At 58.0% G+C, this 19,749-nt stretch overlaps 2 protein-coding genes and 1 pseudogene across 3 annotated transcripts; 1 reads left to right on the top strand and 2 right to left on the bottom strand.

Annotated features, from left to right (window-relative positions):
• The first annotated feature begins 654 nt into the window (after positions 1 to 654).
• On the top strand, positions 655 to 9,707 carry LPIN3 (lipin 3). The gene is made up of 13 exons (XM_033186431.1): positions 655 to 1,005; positions 1,157 to 1,317; positions 1,704 to 1,797; positions 1,889 to 1,958; positions 3,741 to 3,833; positions 3,915 to 3,958; positions 5,007 to 5,145; positions 6,151 to 6,299; positions 6,476 to 6,562; positions 7,002 to 7,154; positions 7,357 to 7,471; positions 7,559 to 7,662; positions 7,841 to 9,707. Exons 1-13 carry the CDS (start codon positions 869 to 871, stop codon positions 7,983 to 7,985), a joined length of 1,491 nt encoding a protein of 496 aa, XP_033042322.1. The 5' UTR covers positions 655 to 868; the 3' UTR covers positions 7,986 to 9,707.
• On the bottom strand, positions 9,093 to 15,721 carry EMILIN3 (elastin microfibril interfacer 3). 2 transcript variants are annotated; one of them, XM_033186430.1, is made up of 4 exons: positions 15,336 to 15,721; positions 13,870 to 13,992; positions 12,448 to 12,671; positions 9,093 to 12,172 (listed from the first exon to the last, which is right to left on the bottom strand). In XM_033186430.1, the coding sequence occupies exons 1-4, from the start codon at positions 15,500 to 15,502 to the stop codon at positions 10,386 to 10,388; spliced, it is 2,301 nt and encodes a 766-aa protein (XP_033042321.1). In that variant the 5' UTR covers positions 15,503 to 15,721; the 3' UTR covers positions 9,093 to 10,385. The 2 variants fall into 2 exon arrangements, with proteins under 2 accessions (XP_033042321.1, XP_033042320.1); XM_033186429.1 differs by lacking the exon at positions 15,336 to 15,721 and having other exon boundaries at positions 13,870 to 14,604.
• Positions 15,722 to 18,521: 2,800 nt separating this feature from the next.
• LOC117069180 lies at positions 18,522 to 18,623 on the bottom strand (annotated as a pseudogene).
• Positions 18,624 to 19,749: the final 1,126 nt, after the last annotated feature.

The following is a 19,749-nucleotide window of genomic DNA, read 5'->3' on the forward strand; positions in this document are numbered from 1 at the left end:
GCAGCTGGCATGCCTTGAGCAAGAAGTAGAAGACCGTCGGGATAGGAAGTCGGGGAGATGAGCAGAGTCAGATGGCTCCAGCTCACAAGCTCAGGTTTATCTCAGAGCGCTAGGAAAGCACGAGACCTGTGCTGTCCAAATCAGTAGCCACTGGCTATATGTGGCCATTTAAAATCAAATTAGGGCCAGCGTGGTGGCTCATGCCTGTGATCCCAGCACTTTGGGAGGCCGAGGTAGGAAGATTGCTTGAGGAGTTCAAGATAAAGCCTGGGCAATGTAGTGAGGACCCATCTCTACAAAAAAAAAAAAATTTTTTTTTTTTTTAACTAGCCAGGCACGGTGGCACATGCTTGTAGTCCCAGCTACTGAGGAGGCTGAGGCAGGAGGGTCACCTGAGCCCAGGAGTTTGAGGCTGCAGTGAGCTATGATCACACCACTGCACTCCAGTCTCAGCTCACTGCAAACTCTACCTCCCGGGTTCAAGCAATTCTCCTTCCTCAGCCTTCTGAGTAGCTGGAACTACAGGCATATACCACCACGCACAGCTAATTTTTATTATTTTTAGTAGAGACGGGGTTTCACCATGTTGGCCAGGATGGCCTCGATCCCCTGACCTCATGACCCACCTGCCTCAGCTTCCCAAAGTGCTGGGATTACAGGTGTGAGCCATCACTCCAGGCCTAGAATTCCATTTCTCTGTCACACTGTGATCACATTTTAAGTGTGCTCAATAACCACATGTGACTAGCAGCTAATATATCACACAGTACAGACATGGGACATTTGTATCACTGCAGAAGGTTCCGCTGGGCAGCACTGCCTTAGAGAATTCAGTCAGAGGGCACTTACTGCCCATACCGCTAAGCACATGTCAGCTCCACAGATATCCTCTCTTCAACCCTCAGGCTCCCCAAAGAGAAGCCAGCACCTGGGCCCCAGTGACATCTACCTGGACGACTTGCCTTCCCTGGACTCTGAGAATGCAGCACTTTACTTCCCCCAGAGGTGCCTGGGTTCCGGATGCCAGGGTGTCTTGGGTCTGGGCACCTGGGGCCAAGAGTTCAGTCTCTCAAGGGCTATCAAGGGCCTGGGAGGAGAGAGGACCCATCTCCCACCCTCCTCGTATTCTCGTCATTGTTGGCCCCTTTGCCCACAGTGACTCTGGGCTGGGGCCCAGAAGATGGAGTGAACCCAGCAGTCAGAAGTCCCTGAGGGACCCCAACCCTGAACATGAACCTGAACCCACTCTGGACACAGTAGATACAATAGCACTGTCCCTCTGTGGTGGACTGGCTGACAGCCGGGACATCTCCCTAGGTATGTTCGACTATGGCCCAAGCACTTTCGAGGACTGGTGCTGAGCCCAGAGGATGGCGAGGGCAGGGAAGACCGCGAGGGTGGGGCAGTAGAGGTGGGAGGCTGGGCTTCCCTGCAGCTCTCTGCCCTGTGCAGCCCACACTCCGCCAGCAGGGGCTAGACCTTCACAAGTCCCCATGAAGCAAATGCTTGACACTAAGTTGTGAGTTACCCTGTGAATCCTGGGGTGGGAACAGGTGTAAAACCCACAGGTAGGGAGGAGCACTGCCAGGTTACAGAGCCAACCGACAGGAGGTGAACAGCAGAGTGGGGAGCACCGGGGGCTGGGGCAGCGGGTCATATAGGATGTGCCAGCCTCACCCGTCACTCTCTGCCTCCGTGCCCAGAGAAATTCAACCAGCACAGCGTCTCCTACCAGGACCTCACCAAAAACCCTGGACTTTTGGATGACCCAAACCTAGTGGTGAAAATCAATGGGAAGTAAGTCCCAGAGCTGGGGCTGCTGGTGGCCGGAGAGTCATTTCCCTCTCCACAACCCTGCAGCTGCTGATGCCCTATTCTGTCTCTCTAGGCATTATAACTGGGCTGTGGCTGCCCCCATGATCCTCTCCCTGCAAGCCTTCCAGAAAAACTTGCCCAAGGTAATGGTTAGAGCACCATTGCCCCTGCTGGGGAAGGTAGCCATAGCCTCGGGGCAGGGAGACCCTTGGCAAGGAAGTGAAGGGTAAGCAGAGATGCGCCTGGGGACCAGGGGCTGGCTGGCTGCAAGACGCACTCTGGGAGAGGCGACACAGGTCCCTGAAGCCTTGCCCCACCCTTCCTGGTTTTCTGGCCATGGCTGAATCCTGTTGTATTTAAACTGGACTTCAGAGGAGCTCAGGACAAACCAGAGGGGAAGAAAAACCCAACAGATGCTTAAACAAGGACATGTGTTTAGCAGGAGGCCTTTGCATCTGAACTATGGGGAAGCCTTTGGATCTGAACTATGGGGTTTGGGAAATGGAAGTTGCTCCCTTCACCTTGCCTGAAGACTATTCCTCCAGGCTGGGCTGAAGGGTGCTTACTTTCTTTATCTGCACACGTTTCTTGAGTACCTACCATGTCCCAGGCCTAGGCTGGGGACAGTCATGAATAAATGAAACAAAATTATCCCTGCTCTCCAAGGAAGACTAGGTTAACCAAAGACTCACCCAGATGAATATAATTCAGCCCTGAGTGCTGGGAAGGACAGGCGTGCAGTGCTTGGAGAGCCTACGGCAAGGTGGTTTGATAAGCAAGTGCCTGCTGGGTAGAGATTGAAGGATGGGTGGGCCTTGGGCTGGCCAGGGGTGGGGAACAGCATGTATGATGCCCAGAGTGGGGAAGGAATGAGGGTATGCCCAGCCTGTTGACTCTTCCCAGTACCTCTTCCCTGGTCTTCCCAGCCACCTTCCCCTACTCATGGAGGATGGTGCCCTCCTGGGCAGTGCCAGCCTTTGCCAACCTGCACCTGCCCCTCTAGGAGCGATCCAAGGCACCACCCTGACCCGGCACGGCCTATTGTTCTTGGCTTCCCCAAAGAGCATCACTAACAGATGTTGACAGCTGTCACTGCCATTGGGTGACAGCTTCGTCCTCTGGCTGGTACGGGGTCTGAGCCAGGACCCAGAGTCTGTGGGAAGGAAGAGGATCCCTTCCCTGCTTGGATCTCCTCACCTTACCCAGACAGACCCACCGTTTGAGGTCCCTGAGAGACCCCTGCCCCGCCAGCCTGTTTCTAGCTCAAGGGGGCCCCCTGGCTGTTCCCAGCCCAAGCCCACATCCTCCTGACTTGGGTCTGTAGAATGCTGGTGTGTCCCCCAGATGGGCCTTGCCTGGGCTCTCCCTGGGGTTATCTATAATAGCATAGATCTCATCAGCATTTTTTCACAAGGTCAACTTGCCCCAACCAGACAGCGATGGTAACATACAGAAAAGGGGGCTGTTTGTGGGATAGGGTCACCGACCTTAAGAGGTTGCCTGGGGCAGTCTTGGAGGTTGAGGGGAGTACTGACTAAAGATTGTTCTCCCTGCTACCACTTGGTCTCAACATAGGGAGTACCAGATCTTGAGAAACTCCCAAAGCATTGCCTTTAACTACTCTAGTAGAGGAATGGATCCACAGATTTGGAGGCCAGGCTGAGGCTGAGCCTAGAGCTAGGGATCGGGGCTGGGGGCAGGAATAGCCCTCGGTCTTTTGAACATAACTCACCTGAGTCATTGCTTGGAATCCCAGGATGGAGGTGAGTATGCTTCCTTGGCCTCCAGATGTTGACAGCACCTTGCTCTAGGGTCGACCCAGACTCTGGGCTCATGGGAGAAGGGTCCCAAGAACAACATAAGGTAGGAGGTTTGTGTGGAGGTAGGAGGTAGGAAACACTGTCATGGCTTTCATCTGCCCACAGAGCACCATGGACAAGCTGGAGAAGGAGAAGATGCCCCGGAAGGGCGGGCGATGGTGGTTTTCCTGGCGACGCAGGGACTTCCTGGCCGAGGAGGTGGGTGGTCATGGTCGAGGGGCAGGGCCAGGGCTAGCACAGGCAGGAGGTGGGATTCACTAATGGATGTTCTTTCCACAGCGCAGTGCCCAGAGGGAGAAGACTGCAGCCAAGGAGCAGCAGGGGTGAGTGGGATCCCCTATCCGGGGCTCTGCAGTGGGAGCCTGGGAAAGATGGCCCTGGGTCGGGGGGCAGCAGGGAGGAGCCAGTACCCTGTCTCCAGCCGTGGGTTCTTTATTTGTCATTCCCCAAGCACCAAGCACTTCTTTTTTTTTTTTTTTTTTTTGGTTGGTTGGTTGGTTGGTTTTTGAGACAGAGTCTGGCTCTGTCACCCAGGCTGGAGTGCAATAGTGCGATCCTGGCTCACTGCAACCTCCACCTCCCAGGTTCAAGCGATTCTCGGCTTCAGCCTCCTGAGTAGCTGGACTACAGGTGTGAGCCACCACGCCTGGCTAATTTTTTGTATTTTTAGTGAGACAGGGTTTCACCCTGTTGGTCAGGCTGGTCTCGAACTCCTGACCTCAGGTGATCCACCCACCTTTGTCTCCCAAAGTGCTGGGATAACAGGCGTGAGCCACCACAAGCACTTCTATACCTTTTCTTTTTCCTGAGAAATGGCCCCATTTTACAGATGGGAAAAATGAGGCCTGGAGACACATTTCCTGGCCCACAACCAGGAAATGGCGGAGCTGGCACAGGTCCTCAGGCTCCTGCCCCAGACAAGGGGATCCCTATTAAGGAGGGGCAGGGCCTCTCCCAGCCCAAAGAAGCCAGCTGACTTTGTTTCCTTTTTCCACATCTGAAGTGACCCAGCTGCCTAAGGCTGGGTGGAGAGTAGCTAAGGATGGCCTGACTGAAACCAAAGCAGGTGGGGTTGGGGATAAGCCCGGAGATACACGTTAGGTATTCAGGTAAATATCTCCAAGGCAGGCACTGAGAGCTGGCAGCCCTGGGTCTCGGCCCCCTCTGCTGTTGCTTGGCTGGGTGGAGACTGCCAGCCTACACCCCTGTGTCTGCCACCACTCCAAATGGGTTGTACCTAGAGAGAGGGATCACTGATAGCCTGGACAGGCCCTGGCATGGCGGGGACAGGCCCAGGCTCCTCTTGGCATCTCCTGGGAGTGAAGGCCCTTTGGCTGGAGGAGATGGCCTGAGAGCCAGTGCGGTCCACAGGGAGAAGACAGATGTCCTGAGCAGTGATGACGACGCCCCAGACAGCCCTGTGATCCTCGAGATCCCCTCCTTGCCACCATCCACTCCACCCTCCACTCCCACCTACAAGAAGTCCCTCCGCCTTTCCTCCAATCAGATTGTAAGTGTGGGTTGTCTGTGTGGAGGTTGGGGAGGGGCTGAGCTAATTCTGTCTGAGAGTCCCTCAGGACCCGGCTGAGAAATGGCTCCAGGGAGCCACATGTTCACCAAAGGCCAGAATCTATCCCCTTGGGAGCCTCCCTGATGGCCTCCACTTGAATACCTCCAAGGGTAGGGTGCTCACTTCTTCACATGCCAGCCCATTTGTCTGTCAGACACTGGGAAAGCTGTCTCTTAGGTCCTCCTGAGATAGCAACTTGTAGTGCGCCAGCAGGCTCTGGGTCAGCCCTTGGAAGCAACACTGAAAAGAATCAAATGCTGATGACAGTCCCTCAGATTCTGGCAACTCTCGGCCCCAAGTCACATCTTCTCTAACCTCAGTAACTGGTGGCTCCTGGAATAAGAATATATTTTCTTCATGGGTGTGGCTCCATGGTCAGGGAGGTGTCCAGGAGGAACTCACCAGCCAGTACAAAGCAGCTGCCATCTGTCTGATACCCTGGAGCTCACACTCAGCTCAGGGCTTTGGTGGGGAATGGCCCTGATCCTTCTCTGTGGACCAAGTACAGGGTTACACCTCTCCTTAGGGCAATGTTGACTCAGGTACCCTGGCCCCAAGGAGGGGCTTCCTATGGAGATCCCCACAGGACCCCCATCTATGGAGGGGTGTGTCTCCCTGCCAACAGCAACCCCAGCCTTGGGCCTGGGAATCCTGGGCAGGGAGTCATGGACGTGGCTTTGTCTGTGAGTTACATTTCGAAGGGGAGTGAACGGAGGCTAGGGCTCCTGTGGCCTGCCCTGGACAGAGCCCTGATCAGCATGGCCACCCTCTGCCTACATGGATGTGTGTCTGTGCGTGGCTATCTCTAGTGAATCCAAGAAGGGTCTCTGAGCTGGGAGGAAGAGGAGAATGAGAGGCCCGAGGGGATTGGAGACCATGGCAGAAGGGGAGAGGTAGGCAGTGCCTGGCTGTCGTTGATCACAACGCACCCCTCTTTGGCCTCAGCGGCGCCTGAACCTGCAAGAAGGTGCCAATGATGTGGTGTTCAGTGTGACCACTCAGTACCAGGGCACCTGCCGCTGCAAGGCCACCATCTACCTGTGGAAATGGGATGACAAGGTGGTCATCTCTGACATCGACGGCACCATCACCAAGTGAGGCTCAGCTGGCTGTGGGAAGGAGAGGGCGAGAGGGGTTATGGACTCGCCTCCCTCTGTGCTGGGTGTGGTGGGGACGGTGAGAGGAGCCCTCCCTTCCTGGTGGGGCATCCTGGGGCTGGAGCTGGGCCACATGGAGCTGCCTTGGAGTGACTCTTCCTCTCTGGCTATAGGTCGGACGCTCTGGGCCATATCCTGCCCCAGCTGGGGAAAGACTGGACACACCAGGGCATCACCAGTCTCTATCACAAAATCCACCTGTGAGTGCCTGGGCTGGGGCTGGGGCTGAGGCAAGGCCCCTAGCTCTAGAGAGGGAGTGACAGGACAGGACATCTTGGGGACCAGCAGGGACCACAAGGGAGGCCACCAGGGCAGGTGCCTCGGGTGCTGAGACCTCTCTATTGGCCCGCAGTTCTGTGAAAGGCTCATCCCCTGGGGCTGTGTTCTAGGATCAGGGCTACCTACTGGCCTGAGGCCAGAGGGGAGGCCCTCTCCATCCTGGTCCACCCAGACCTCAGGACTCTGTGCACCATCCAGCTGAGTCCACTGCTGAGGCCTGGCCGTTCTCCCCAGGTCCTCTCCCTGCGTAGGTTGGAACATCAGAGCCCCACAGTTGGGCTGGGCAGGCTGAAGCCAAGGAAACAGATGGGGGCTGGCTAGTCTCTGATGGCTCTATGCCACCCTGTTCCCCACTCTCAGAAATGGGTACAAGTTCCTGTACTGCTCGGCGCGGGCCATTGGCATGGCGGACCTCACCAAGGGGTACCTGCAGTGGGTGAGCGAGGGGGGCTGTAGCCTCCCCAAGGGCCCCATCCTTCTGTCTCCCAGCAGCCTCTTCTCTGCCCTCCACAGGTAACCACCCCGACACATACAAGCCCATGGTCCCCTGGTGGGGAGAGGCAGCCTCACTGCCAGGCCAGCCTTAGCAGGCTGGCATTAAGCTCTCAGGTGGCAAGGAGGGTGGGGTCAGACCCCCCATCGCCTGAGCCTACCATCCCCTCTGGCTTCTTCCCTACTTTGGCCCCCTTCCCTGCTGTGGTTCTGGCCACCCCAGAGAGGTGATTGAGAAGAAACCAGAGGTGTTCAAGGTCGCCTGCCTGAGTGACATCCAGCAGCTGTTTCTGCCCCATGGACAGCCCTTCTATGCTGCCTTTGGGAACAGGCCCAATGTGAGTGTGTCCCCTCCCCTCTGCTGCGCCATCTCTCCCCAGCTGCCTGCAGGCCTCCGTTCCATGGGCCCCTTCTGTCTCCCACAGGATGTCTTTGCCTACCGGCAGGTGGGCCTACCTGAGTCACGCATCTTCACAGTCAACCCCCGCGGAGAGCTCATCCAGGAGCTCATGAAGAACCACAAGTCCACGTGAGGCCAAACCCTGCCATGTGTTCCCCATGCCCTGCCACGTCCCCCTGGCCCAGCTTCTTCCTGGGCCCCAATTTCACCTCTCACCAGGGATTCTGTCCCTTACTCTGGGCTCCCATGGCCGAGGCCGTGGTTTGGTGGCAGCTCAGGCTCAGTGCTGGCCCCCTTCTGCCTGTAGGTATGAGCGGCTTGGTGAGGTGGTCGAGCTCCTCTTCCCACCTGTGGCCTGTGGCCCCAGCACAGACCTGGCCAACCCTGAATACAGTAACTTCTGCTACTGGCGGGAGCCACTGCCCACTGTGGACTTTGATACCCTGGACTGAAGCTGCCCTGGCTGGCTTCTCCTCCCTGGCCCGGCCCAGAACTGACTAGGTGTACTGGGGTATAGGAGGGTGGGAGCTGGATTGCCGCGGGGCAAACCCACTGAAGGGGAAGAAGGGGCTGCAGGTTGGTTGGAGCTAGAGACACTCCCCCATCTTCCCCGTCCTATTTTTGCCAGCTAAGCTGCAGATGCTCCAGGCGTCAGTGTGGCACTGGCCTGGGGCAATTAGTTTGTCATCTGGGCCCTTGCAGGGTTCTGATTTTTTTTTTTTTTTTTTTTTTCTGAGACAGGGTCTTGCTCTGTTGCCCAGGCTGGAGTGCAGTGGCATGATCTCGGCTCACTGCAACCTTCGCCTCCCAGGTTCAAGCGATTCACCTGCCTCAGCCTCCCAAGTAGCTGGGATTACAGGCATGTACCACCATGCCTGGCTAATTTTTGTGATTTTAGTAGAGATGGGTTTTCACCATGTTGGCCAGGCTGGTCTCGAACTCCTGACCTCAAGTGATCTGCCCACCTCAGCCTCCCAAAGTGCTGGGATTACAGGCATGAGCTACCATGCCTGGCCTCCTTGCAGGGTTCTCTATGCCCTCGGTATCTCTCTCCCTGTCAACCTGGGACCTTGCTGTAACTCTTGATAGGACAGGGAGAAGAGGGAGGCCCCACTGAGGCTCGAGGCATCAGTGAAGGGTTGGTGGCAGCAGTGGGAGTGTGGTGCAGCCTCTGGAAGGACGTAGTGTTCTCCTCGCCCCTTATCTGGGAGTCAGGACTATACCCTCTGAAGCCAGACATCACTGCCAACACATCCCCCTTGCTGGTGCCCTGGCATCTCAGCACATGATACACACCCACACCTGCAGGCTGAGAGTGTGGCTCCGGCTTGGCCTGCTCCCCGTCCGGCTGCTGCCACTGCCTCTCTCCAGACCTCCCTTAAAGACAGTCCCAAACTCAGCCGGGGCAAGTGGGTGTTGGCCTGACAGTCCTCCCACAGTCTCTGCTGGCCAGCTTGGTGCTCACAGCTGCTCGGTAAGCTTTTGCCTAAGGAGCTATGGGAAGCAGGGATGATGTCCCAGCAACCTCTCCTCCCACTGTCTTTGGTGAAGAAAGTAGCTTTAGACTGGCTAAAAGCTTTAATCCAGAGCCTGCCCTACTCCGATAGTACCAGAGTAGAGGGCGGAATACCAAATGTCCAAGAACAAAAGGCAGGGCTGTGGGGACCTGAAGAGCAGCACAGCGGGGCCCGTGCTGCTGTGGGGGAAACAGGCTGGGAGCCTCAGCAGAGACGGGTGTCAGAGTCTCTGGGAACTGCATAGGCCTGAGGAACATGCATTTTCAAGCTGTCCATTGATGGTTTCGTACCTGAATTTCTCACCTTTTGTGAACATCCTGGGAGGGTGGGGGTTTTGCAGGGGTGTTAAAAGCAAGGCCTGGAGCTCCTTTCCTCCAGCTGGGGACTCCTTCTCAGGGCCTGGCCTCATTCAGGCCACTTTCTAGAGAAATGCCCTGACCTCGTAGGATTTCCCCACCCCCAGGTGGAAGGAAGAGGACAGTGTGGGCACCAGAGAGCCCTGGAAACATTTTAGGGGAAGGAAAGGAAAAGGATAAATTTGGGGTGGGGGGGTCTCTAAACAGATTGCCTGCATTTCCTTCTTTCCTGGGGTTCTACAGCTGCCTAAGCCCTCACCTTGGGGGAGGATCAAAGGGAATAAAGAGAACTCTTGTCTGAGTCTTTGTGCTTCTGTTCTGTCCTGAAGGACATGTGAGGAGCCAGAAACGTCTGGCAGCCTCTGGTCCTTAGTTCAGATACAGCATCCATGAAGCTGCCAGGTGTGAGGACAGTTCCAGTGGGCGTCACCTTCCTGCACAAACCTAGTCCTGATGGCTGCAAGGAGAAGCTAAGGGGACAAGGAACAGAAGCCACCAAAGGCTGTGGACTATTTCTTGTGGGCACAGGGCAATGTAGACAGGCCACTGGCTGTGGGCCTGTAGGTCTTTGCACAGTTGCTGACACTGGTGCTGACTGCCTGCAGGGTCCTCTCAAGGCCTTACATACAGGCATTGATCAAGGCCAGTTGGCCACAGCAGCTGCCCCTGCCAGCCACGCTCAGGCCCTGCAGCTAGCTGCCCAGACACTGATTTGCAGACAGTGGAATGTGACATCTCTCAAGTCCACCCTGGCCTTCAAGCACGACATCCTTGCCTTGACTGCTGTCCGGAACTGTCCAGTTTGTGCAGCACTGTGCATAGCCATATGGAGCTAGACTAAGACCACTCCCTCAGTGGCCTCTTTAGTGCCATCTGGGCTAGCCAGGGAAGGCTGGAAGGCGCTACTGGATAAGGCTGGGCTCTGGGGTGATGTTCCCCAAGTTGGTGGGATCTAGGGGTTGGGTCCTGGCCAGCCTGTCTAGTTGGCTTTCCTTGGCCGTGCCTGCTCAGCCAGCTGGGCCTGGCAGTCCAGTAGGTCGTCCCGGAGGCGGGCAATGTCCTGTGTGTGCTGGGCCAGCGTACGATTCAGCTGGTCCACATGGCTCCACAGGCCCTCTCTGGACCTCAGTGGCTCAGTGGACAAGCTGTCCAGGCCCACAGCCAGCAGGCCCAGCCTCCTGCACGCACCCTCCACTTGTGCCACCCGCTGGTCAAAGTGTCCCACTGTGTGCTGAAGTTTCTGGGCTGTGTCCTGGCAGCGGCTCAGCCCACTGGCCACCTTGGCCACACCAGCCTTGAGTTGCTCCAGCTCCCCCCGCAGGTTCAGGACCTGCCTGTGGCCAGCCTGAAGCCTGGAGCCTTGGCTGCTGACCTGCTCCTGGATGGCATGGACTTCGGCTTCCACCTTGCGTTCCCGCTCATCCAGGGACGTGTTGGCAGCCAAGAAGGCATCAGAGTACTGGCTGACAGAGTCACTGAGGCCCGTGAGCGACTTGCTCACTGAGTTCAGATTGACCTTGAGCAGAGTGATCTCGCCTTGGAGTGAGCTGCCCGTCCCTTCTGCCAGCTGTCCCTGGACCTCGGCCACAGTGCCATTGAGCTGCTGGAGCAGTGCTGCGTGGCTAGCCACCTGGCGTAGGAGGGCCTCGCTCCGGCTCTGCCAGGCCTTCACCTCTGCCACGAGGTTGTCCAGGATGGCTGAGGTGGTGCTCGGGGTGCACGAAGTCTCCAGTGAAACCAACCGTTGCTCCAGCACGGCCAGCTCTGTCTGCACAAGGGGCCGAGCTGACCTGCCTGGAGGGGCGCTGTCACGGCTTAGCTCCCCAGCCAATGTCACTAGGCGCTCCTCGAGGCTCTGCACGCGCTCTTCCAGCATGGTCCCAAAGCCACCTGCTCCCCACCCCCCAATCTCCAACCTCAGACAGCATCCCCTTGCTCCACCCTCTGTCCCATTGAGCATCTCCAGACCCTCAAGCAGCCCGTCCACACCTCCCTCGAGCATGGCAGCAGAGAGCCTCGTAAGCTCATCCCCGGCTGGGGCACCGGGGCCCCTTTGGGTCTCGGTGACTGCCTGCAGGGTCCTCTCAAGGCCATCCATACGGGCATTGATCAAGGCTAGTTGGCCACAGCAGCTGGCCCTGCCAGCCACACTCAGGCCCTGCAGCTGGCTGCCCAGCTGTGACAGCTCCTGGCGCAGAGCTAGCTCCCGGCCATCAAGGCTCTGGTGTAGCCTCCGGCTGGCGGCCTGACCCTCCTCACATTGCCGCCGCACCTCCTGCACCCGCAGGTCGCACTCACTCTGGACGCCTTGCAGCTTCTGCTCAAAGCCATCCAGCAGGCTCCCCCAGAGTCGGTGCAGCCGTCGGTCCACATACTCCTCCAGCAGGGCCAGGGAGGTGAGCGGGGATGGTGGGGCTTCCCGCAGCCGCTGCAGGTGGGCCTCATGGCCGAGTGCCAGCCCATGCACTTTGTCTAGAAGCTGCACCTTGGTCCGAAGAGTGTTGCTCACCTCTGTCACCTTGCTTAGGATCTCGTCCAAGGGAGGTGTTAGCGGCCCTCTGGCTCTGTCTCCTGGGTCCACAAGCCCCTCAGGGATGACCCCAAAGCCCACAGGGGCAGCAGGAGCCTGGGGACCACCAGTCATCCTATTGGGGTCCTCGTGGCTGGCCACCAGGCCACTGAGGGTACCATATGTTTGGGCCAGGCGCTGGACGTCACCCTCCAGGCGTTCCAGCCGCTCACCAAACAGCCCTGGGCCTTTCCTTCCTGGGAAAGAGGAGAGGAGAGCCCCAGGGGCATCACTGGCCTCACGCTCTCAGCTTGTCATACTGCCTGGCTACCCAAGAGACTTTCTGTTCTAAGCCTACCTTCTCACTCAGCATAACTCCCTCAGCTTTATGATGGGGTGAAGGTGGGGCTTAGGGGTTCCTCCTCCCCATCCATGCCGGAGCTCAGCTAGCCTGGGATCAGTCCCCTCCCTGCCCCTGCCACTGAGCCCAAGAAACCCAGTCACCTTGGAGGGTCTCCTTGGGCAGACTCACCGTGAGAACTGGGGACTGCTCTGCTGTAGGAAGGGGGCCTGGGACCTGGGCCCAGCTGCCCCGAAGGAATCTGAGGCTCAGGCTCCAGCTGGGGTAGGGCAGCCCCATGGTCCGTGAGGTGCTCAGGGCAGCGTTCCCCAGTGAAGCCAGGACAGCAACGCCAGGCGAGTTCTGTCACTGTCTTGTAGCCAACCTTGTATTTGGGTCTGAGTACTGTGCGGTACCTGGGCCAGGGAGAGCAAGACAGCAGGATCCTGCACCTGAGGGCTGTGCTCCTCCCCCTAGCTGGCACTCAGGGCCACCCTCAGACACTTGCATAAGGCTGTGTGTCTCCCCACCCCCATACCACCCCCAGGGTTTTACTTGTTCTGTGCTTAAGGTGACAGGGGTGGGGTAAGGGCAGGCCTTCCTGGAGCTCACAGTCACGTTAGGGAAGGATGCAGGTAGAAGTCCCACCCATCCTGGTAGCTTGGAGAGAAGCAGGAATTTCGCCCCATCACTTCCCAAGACCACTTGGACCCCTTCTAGCTCAGGCTGCCATGAGAAATTCCACTCAGGCTGCAATGGCACCTGGGAGAACTCAGACACAGCCCCAGCCCTCCCTGTGGGCAGGGAGGGGCACTGCCCTGGAGCTGGCGCTGGCAGTCCCCTCACTGCCCTGAGGGCCACTCTTGGCTCCCACCTGCTCCCCTTAGTTTTTTCCACTCCTCTCTAGCCTGCTCCGGGACCTTGGCTCTGGTCAGAGAGGCTGGTGGATGGGCACCTCTGATTGTGAGCAGGGAAGGGAAGGTCTGGGGTGCAGGCAGGCTCACGAGGGTCCATTCCCTCACCTGATCAGCCACATACCTGCTTACCCACTGACACACCGGAGACAACAGGTTTGTTTCCACACATACATGTGAACCTCTCCAAGTACAGACCTGTGCATCCCACGTGCATGCAGTCCCACAGGTCCTCACGTGCAGCCCTGCTGCTCCGGCTTCCTCTCCCTGCCCCCATGGCCTGCCTCCCTGTGGTCACCACGGTCCTCCCTGGGCCTGCCAGGCCCCCCTGTGGCATCACCCATTGCCTAAGGGTGGGTGCTCCCTCCTCTCCCCTCACCTTCTGCCTCTGTCACTTCCTCCTAGCCTTGTGCTGCCTCTGCCCCCAGAACCCTCCCCTTGTCCCTCTGTGGTTCCTGGGCTCCAACCCAAGCCTGCCCCTGTCTGTGCAGGTGATACTCTGCTGCAAGCCCAAATCCCTGGGATCCTCCCTGGCACCCTCTTTGCTGGGGCCGCCTTCTACTCTGGCCTGTATGGGGGCTCAGGTGGGCTCTCTGGAGTCCAAGAAGCCCCTTGTGGAGTTGGCAGCTGCTCTCGGCTGAAGGCAGGACTGGCGCTTGTGCCAGGGGATTCCAAGTGTGTAGGTGAGGAGTGCACTTACGTGACTGTCCCGGGGCACTTGGGCCCCCAACCACACTGCCGGTATTCAGCCTTTACGTAGCTCTCCACTCCCTCCTGTAGGATGCAGGTCACATTCCTGTGCACCACATAGGCACAGAGGGCCCTACAGGAGAAAATGGTACCCCTGGAATATCTGGCTGAGCGAGGCCCACGGAGGCTCCTACCCTCCCACGTCCGTCTGTGGGTCCGTCTGTGGGTCCGTCTGTGGGTCCGTCTGTGGGCCTCAGCAGGGCTCCAGACCCCATGTCTCTTCTGTCTGTTCTCTGTGTCCCTGGAAGCCAACGCCCTTGGTCTGGGGTCCAGCCCCACTGCTGTTCTCTGATTCCAGCCTCCCTGATGGGTGGCCCCTGGGCTAAGCACTATTTGGAACCAGGAGTCTGATGTGGCTGCCCCTCCCTGCATGGGGAAGAAGCCAGCCCGGATTCTCCCTCAAGTGCCCTGCCACACCCCCATCCTTCGCCGATTCCAAACTCCTTATCTTGGCATTCAAGGCTCCTGAGTCCCTACTCGGTGACTCCTTTGAGAGCACCATGTCTTGTCCTTCCTCCCCTGCCTGGCTCCCAGAGAAATCCACCTCTCCTTGTAGTTTTGCAGCCCTTGCCTTTGGTCCGGTTCCCTCACTCTCAGAGCAGTTATTGTACCACCTCCTCTAGGAGGCTCGCTCTGATGTACCCAGGCCCAGTGAGTGTCAGTACTCTTCCTCCTACAGCAGCGCTCAAATTCAGCTAGAATTCAAGTTCAGCCAGCACCCCAGGCAGAGCCTCCAGCCCACTTAACTGAGGTCAGTTTGCAAGCCACTGCCCACGAAACACCAGAAGCTAAGGCGGGGGCAGCAAGCTCTTTGATGAGCCACAATGGCTGAGGAGGTGGCTGCCTGGCATAAGCCGACCACTGTGGACGGCTGTGCCACAGCACGGGCCCGGAGCCAGGAGCCCGCACTGGCTCTGCAGCCAGGCCACGCTGGGGCTCCCATGGGGTTGCTGGGGCCAGGCTGACTGCGAGGGGGGAGCCGCCGCCCCGATGCGCAGCTCCATCTCCTACCTGGCGGGGCAGGGGAGAAAGGGGAGGCCCGGGGCGGGGGAGCCCCGCCTGCTCAGAGCGCGGACCGCCCTTCCTCCTCTCCCTCCACCTGGTCCGCTCGCCCGGAGTCTGCACACAGCGCAGCTGGAAAATGTTACTTCGCTGGAAAGGTTTCCGCGGGCACTGCCAGGATCCCAAGCCGCCGCGCCAGGCCCCCTCGGTTCCTTTTTCCTCGCCAGCCCCGCAACCTCCCGGAGCGTGGGGCGCCCGCCCGAGCAGGGGCTCTGCCCCGGGCGCCGCCGCCTCCATGCAGCGGCCTCGAGGGGCCGGTGGCCTCGACGCCCCCCGCCGGTGCGGGCAGGTGGGAGCTGCGGCGCGCGCGGGCCCATTCCTCCCTCTTCCCGCCCGCCGCCCTCCCGCGCTTACTTGTGCGGCCCCGGGCGCAGCCGCGGGCGCCATCCAGTCGTGTAGAGACTGTAGCGGGAGGCACCGGGCGGCGCGGGCCGCGCCAGGAGCGGGGTGCCCTTGGCCTGCGCCCCCGAGAGCAGCGCCGCGACGGCGCACAGCCAGACGGGCAGGCGGCGGCGGCCCATCGCGGTCCCTGCGCCTCTGCCCGGCCCCGCGCGGTACCCCCCGCCGGGTGTCCGCCCGCAGCGCCGCGCCGCCCTCGCCGCTGGTCGGCCCGGGTCCCGCCCCGAGGGTCCCGTGGTCCCCTTCGACCCCCCGAGCTCGCTGGCCCGGCCGCCTGGCGCTTGGCGGTGGCTGCGTCCCGCGGAGTGGCCGGCGCTGCTCGCGGCTGGGGCCGCGGAGGGGAGGCGGGAGGCGGGAGGCGGGCTCTTTGCGGATTAGCATAAACTTGGGGCCGCGCCGCTCGCGCCGCCAGCCCCCTTCGCCGCCGCCAGCCCCCCGCCCCAGCTCCGAGCGGACAGCCGAGGGGCCGCCTGCGAACAGGAGGTTCCGAAGGGAGCAGCCCCGGGTGGCAGGGGCGCAGGCCGCCGCGCCCTGGGAGGCCCCAGAGCACACCAGCCACTCTGTCGCCTGAGGGCACAGGATGAGAAGCAAAGAAGCAGACCCCTGAGGCCAGCCTGGGCGTGGGCTCTCCAGGAGCCGCCCACCCGCAGGATACGGGTGTCTTCAGAGTCCGTGTGAACCCGGGAACTGCTCTCCAGGGCTCTGGAGCCGAGATGGCCGTGTTTGGGGGCACACCAGCACCACCTCCCCCGCCACCTCTTTGGAATAGACCCCAGATCATGCCCGTTTGCTCGCTCTGCCTCCTGGTACCATCATTATCTGGGAGTGCCCGGGACCCTTAGTTTGATAACTCCGCTGACCTCTCCCCAGGCGTCCTACCTCCCCCTTACCCCACAACCTCTGCCACCTAGCCTGGTGGCCCTGTTGCACCTCTGGTTCTCTGGAGAGGCCTGTGTTTCCTCTCTGTCTTAGGTATGGGCTGCACGGAGCCCGAAAGGCCCATCACCGCCCCAGCCGAGCCAAAAGTGCTATGCTTTTTGTGCAACTGAAGCTCTAAGCCGGCTGGTCAAAGAAAATCTTCAGGTCTTTCTCACAAGGCACTGCTGCCGTGAAGCCAGGCGTCATCCACATTTTGCTTGTGAAGTTGACTCTTGGAACCCAAGAGGTGGGTTTTGTCGTCGTCCTCATTCAATATCACCTTGCTAACTCTCCAACCTGCACAGAACCCTTGAATCCGAATTCTGTCATCAGAGTGGTACTTTCCTGGGCTTGTCTCATCCACATGGGTGGCTACAGCCTTCTGTGTTTTTGCCCCAAGAGCTGATAGGTGTACAGAATGCACGGAACTCTGGGGCTTGCCTGGAGAGACCGCCCTCCAAATTGACCTTGAGATAGGAATTAGTACCTTTTGGATAGGGCGATGGTTATCAAGGATACTGGAAGGGGCAGCTCTGAAACCCACATCTATTCCCTGCCCTCAGCTTTAGTGGCTTGTGGGTTCTGTGGGGCAGACACCTGACCCCAACTAGGCGCATTCTGCTTTCTCCCAGGCTTTGGAATCAGAACACAGAAGCTGAAGGAATCCAGTTTCCAGGTGTAGGTTGTGTGAGTTTCTCAGGGCTGTGGTAACAGCCACAGACTCAGTGGCTTAACACATAGAAATGTATTCTCCCACAATTCTGGAGGCTAACTCTAAAATCCAGGGGCCAGCAGGGTCATGCCTGCTCCAGTGGCTTTGGGGAGAAGCCTTCTTTGCCTCTTCCAGCCACTGGTGGTTCCTGGCAATCTCTGGCATTCATTGGTCAAGGGTTCTTTATAGCAGCATCCCTCCTACCTCTGCTTTCACCTCCACATATCCCTGTTCACGTGACCTTTCTTCTCTGTGTCCTTTCCTCTTATTTGGTCTGTGTCCTTTCCTCTTGTTTTTGTTTTTTGTTGTTTTGAGACGGAGTCTCGCTTGGTTGCCCAGGCTGGAGTGCAGTGGTGTGATCTCAGTTCACTGCAATCTCCGCCTCCTGGGTTCACGCCATTCTCCTGCCTCAGCCTCCCGAGTAGCTGGAACTACAGATGCCCACCACCATGCCTGGCTAATTTTTTGTTTTCAGTAGAGACAGGGTTTCACCGTGTTAGCCAGGATGGTCTCGATCTCCTGACCTCGTGATCTGCTCGCCTCAGCCTCCCAAAGTGCTGGGGTTACAGGCATGAGCCACCATGCCTGGCCTTTTTGGTTTTGTTTTTAAATTTGAGACAGGGCTGGGCGCGATGGCTCACGCCTGTAATCCCAGCACTTTGGGAGGCCGAGGTGGGTGGATCACCTGAGGTCAGGAGTTTGAGACCAGCCTGGCCAATATGGTGAAATCCCATCTCTACTAAAAATACGAAAATTAGCCAGCCGTGGTGGCAGGTGCCTGTAATCCCAGCTACCTGGGAGACTAAGGCAAGAGAATCGCTTGAACCCTGGAGGCGGAGGTTGCAGTGAGCCAAGATCATGCCATTGCACTCCAGCCTGGGTGACAAGAGTGAAACTCCATCTCCATAAATAAATAAATAAATAAATAAAGACAAGGTCTAGCTCCATCACCCAGGTTGGAATGCAACCTCGACCTCCTGAGCTCAAGCGATCCTCCTGCCCCCGCCTCCTCTGTAGCTGGGACCACAGTTGTGCACCACCATGCACTGCTCATTTTTGAATTTTCTGTAGAGCTGGGCTCTCACTTTGTTGCCCAGGCTGGTCACAAACTCCTGAGCTCAAGTGATGCTCTCACCTCAGTCTCCCAAAGTGCTGGGAGCGACTGCACCCAGCCCAGCCTCCTCTTCTTATAAGGACACCAGTCATTGGATGTAGGGCCCAACATAAGCTCATCTTAAATGAGTACATCTGCAGAGACGTATTTCCAAATAAGGTCATGTTCTGAGGTTCCAAATGTTCATGAGTTTTGGGAGGGGCCCAATTCAGTCCACTACAGGAACAATTGGCTGGTAATGACAGGAGAGACCACGAGAGCTCTGGGGGAATCATGGGAAATGGAGAAAGAGGGTGGTCAGGGGAGAGTGGGGCAGAGTCATGGGGCTGTGTGGTGAGTAAACATCTGTGGACAAGCTGTGTCTTCCCTATCTGCTTCCCAATAGTCCACCACTGGAGCTAGCTTGAATGGGTTTCTGATCCCAGCAACCAAATGTGCCTTACAGAGAGAAACTTCTCTAGTAACGAACTGTAGAAATGATCCCTGGAAGTATAGTCTTACAGCAACCAAATGGTGCCTAAGACAGCCTTTCGTTCTCCCTATAAAACCACCAATGTGCTATTATATTCTCCAACCTCTAAGAGAGATGTTATGAACCATTTTGCTGAGGGCAAGATACACCATATCCACAACACGCTCTTGATCTTGTAACCACTGACTTTGTGCTTTTTAGGAAGTGAGAAACATCTGAGGGGAACATGAACAGAGCCAGCTCCTCATCCTAGGCTGGGTGCTGACTGCCTGGCAGCATTGCCCAGACTGGCTCTGGGAGGAAACTCCCCCACCCCAGAGGCTGTGATCTTTTTCCAAGGGGTCCCACCCCTTCCTCTCATTCCCTTCCCCAGCCCCAGATGTGGAGCCCAAAACTCACAGGGAAGAGGCTGGACCCTGTTTGAGCTTGGGAATAGGCATGTCACAGGGGCTGAAAGGACAGCTGGCCCCCGCTTCCCCCTTTTCCAAGTAGCTGACATCAAACACCATGCTCTCTCTTTCACTGCAACAGTTTTGGGAGCCAGGATTTGGGCCCCATTCTAGTGGGGGTGGAGGACCTCAGTACAGGGAGATGCTCAGGGTCTTGGCTGGATCAGGCCAGAGCTGGGGTCCCCCCAGTAGATGATGAGGCCACTTTGCCTCTGCCAGACAGGAAACCTAGGGAGGCCAGAAGCAGAGGAGGAAAGGAGGCAGTCACGTTCCTCTGATTCAGACTGGAGTTTCTACACCTGAATGAAAACGGCCACACACAGGAGTGGGAGTGCAGTTTCTGTTCACAGGGACATGCACAACCACATCCAGACACACCCAGCCCATCCCCTATACCACTATCACGCATGTGCATGAACACACACAGTTTTTCCTTTTATACAGATGGGGTCTCACTGTGCTGCCTAAGCTAGTCTCAAACTCCTGTCCTCAAGTGATCCTCCTGCCCAAAGTGCTGGGATTACAGGGGAGAACCCCATGCATCCTGCCTTTTCTGTTTTCTTTTCTTTTCTTTTTTTTTTTGAGATGGAGTCTCACTCTGTTACCCAGGCTGGAGTGCAGTGGCATGATCTCTGCTCACTGCAACCTCCGCCTCCCAGGTTCAAGGGATTCTTCTCTCTCAGCTCCCAAGCAGCTGGGATTGT

This window comes from Trachypithecus francoisi, unplaced genomic scaffold (genome assembly GCF_009764315.1).
Source record: "Trachypithecus francoisi isolate TF-2019V2 unplaced genomic scaffold, Tfra_2.0 Lachesis_group21, whole genome shotgun sequence".
Lineage (NCBI taxonomy): Eukaryota > Metazoa > Chordata > Mammalia > Primates > Cercopithecidae > Trachypithecus > Trachypithecus francoisi.

Bases quoted from the DNA above. Each gene is read 5' to 3' on its own strand.
- LPIN3 (XM_033186431.1), top strand. From the start codon at position 869: ATGTCAGCTCCACAGATATCCTCTCTTCAACCCTCAGGCTCCCCAAAG. The intron at 3,959-5,006 runs GTGAGTGGGATC...TGCGGTCCACAG, and splicing joins GCAGCCAAGGAGCAGCAGGG to GGAGAAGACAGATGTCCTGA. The intron at 6,563-7,001 runs GTGAGTGCCTGG...CCCCACTCTCAG, and splicing joins CTCTATCACAAAATCCACCT to AAATGGGTACAAGTTCCTGT.
- EMILIN3 (XM_033186429.1), bottom strand. From the start codon at position 14,291: ATGCAGGGAGGGGCAGCCACATCAGACTCCTGGTTCCAAATAGTGCTT. The intron at 12,672-13,869 runs GTAAGTGCACTC...TCCCTGGCCCAG, and splicing joins AAGTGCCCCGGGACAGTCAC to GTACCGCACAGTACTCAGAC. The intron at 12,173-12,447 runs GTGAGTCTGCCC...CCTCTTTCCCAG, and splicing joins AGCAGTCCCCAGTTCTCACG to GAAGGAAAGGCCCAGGGCTG.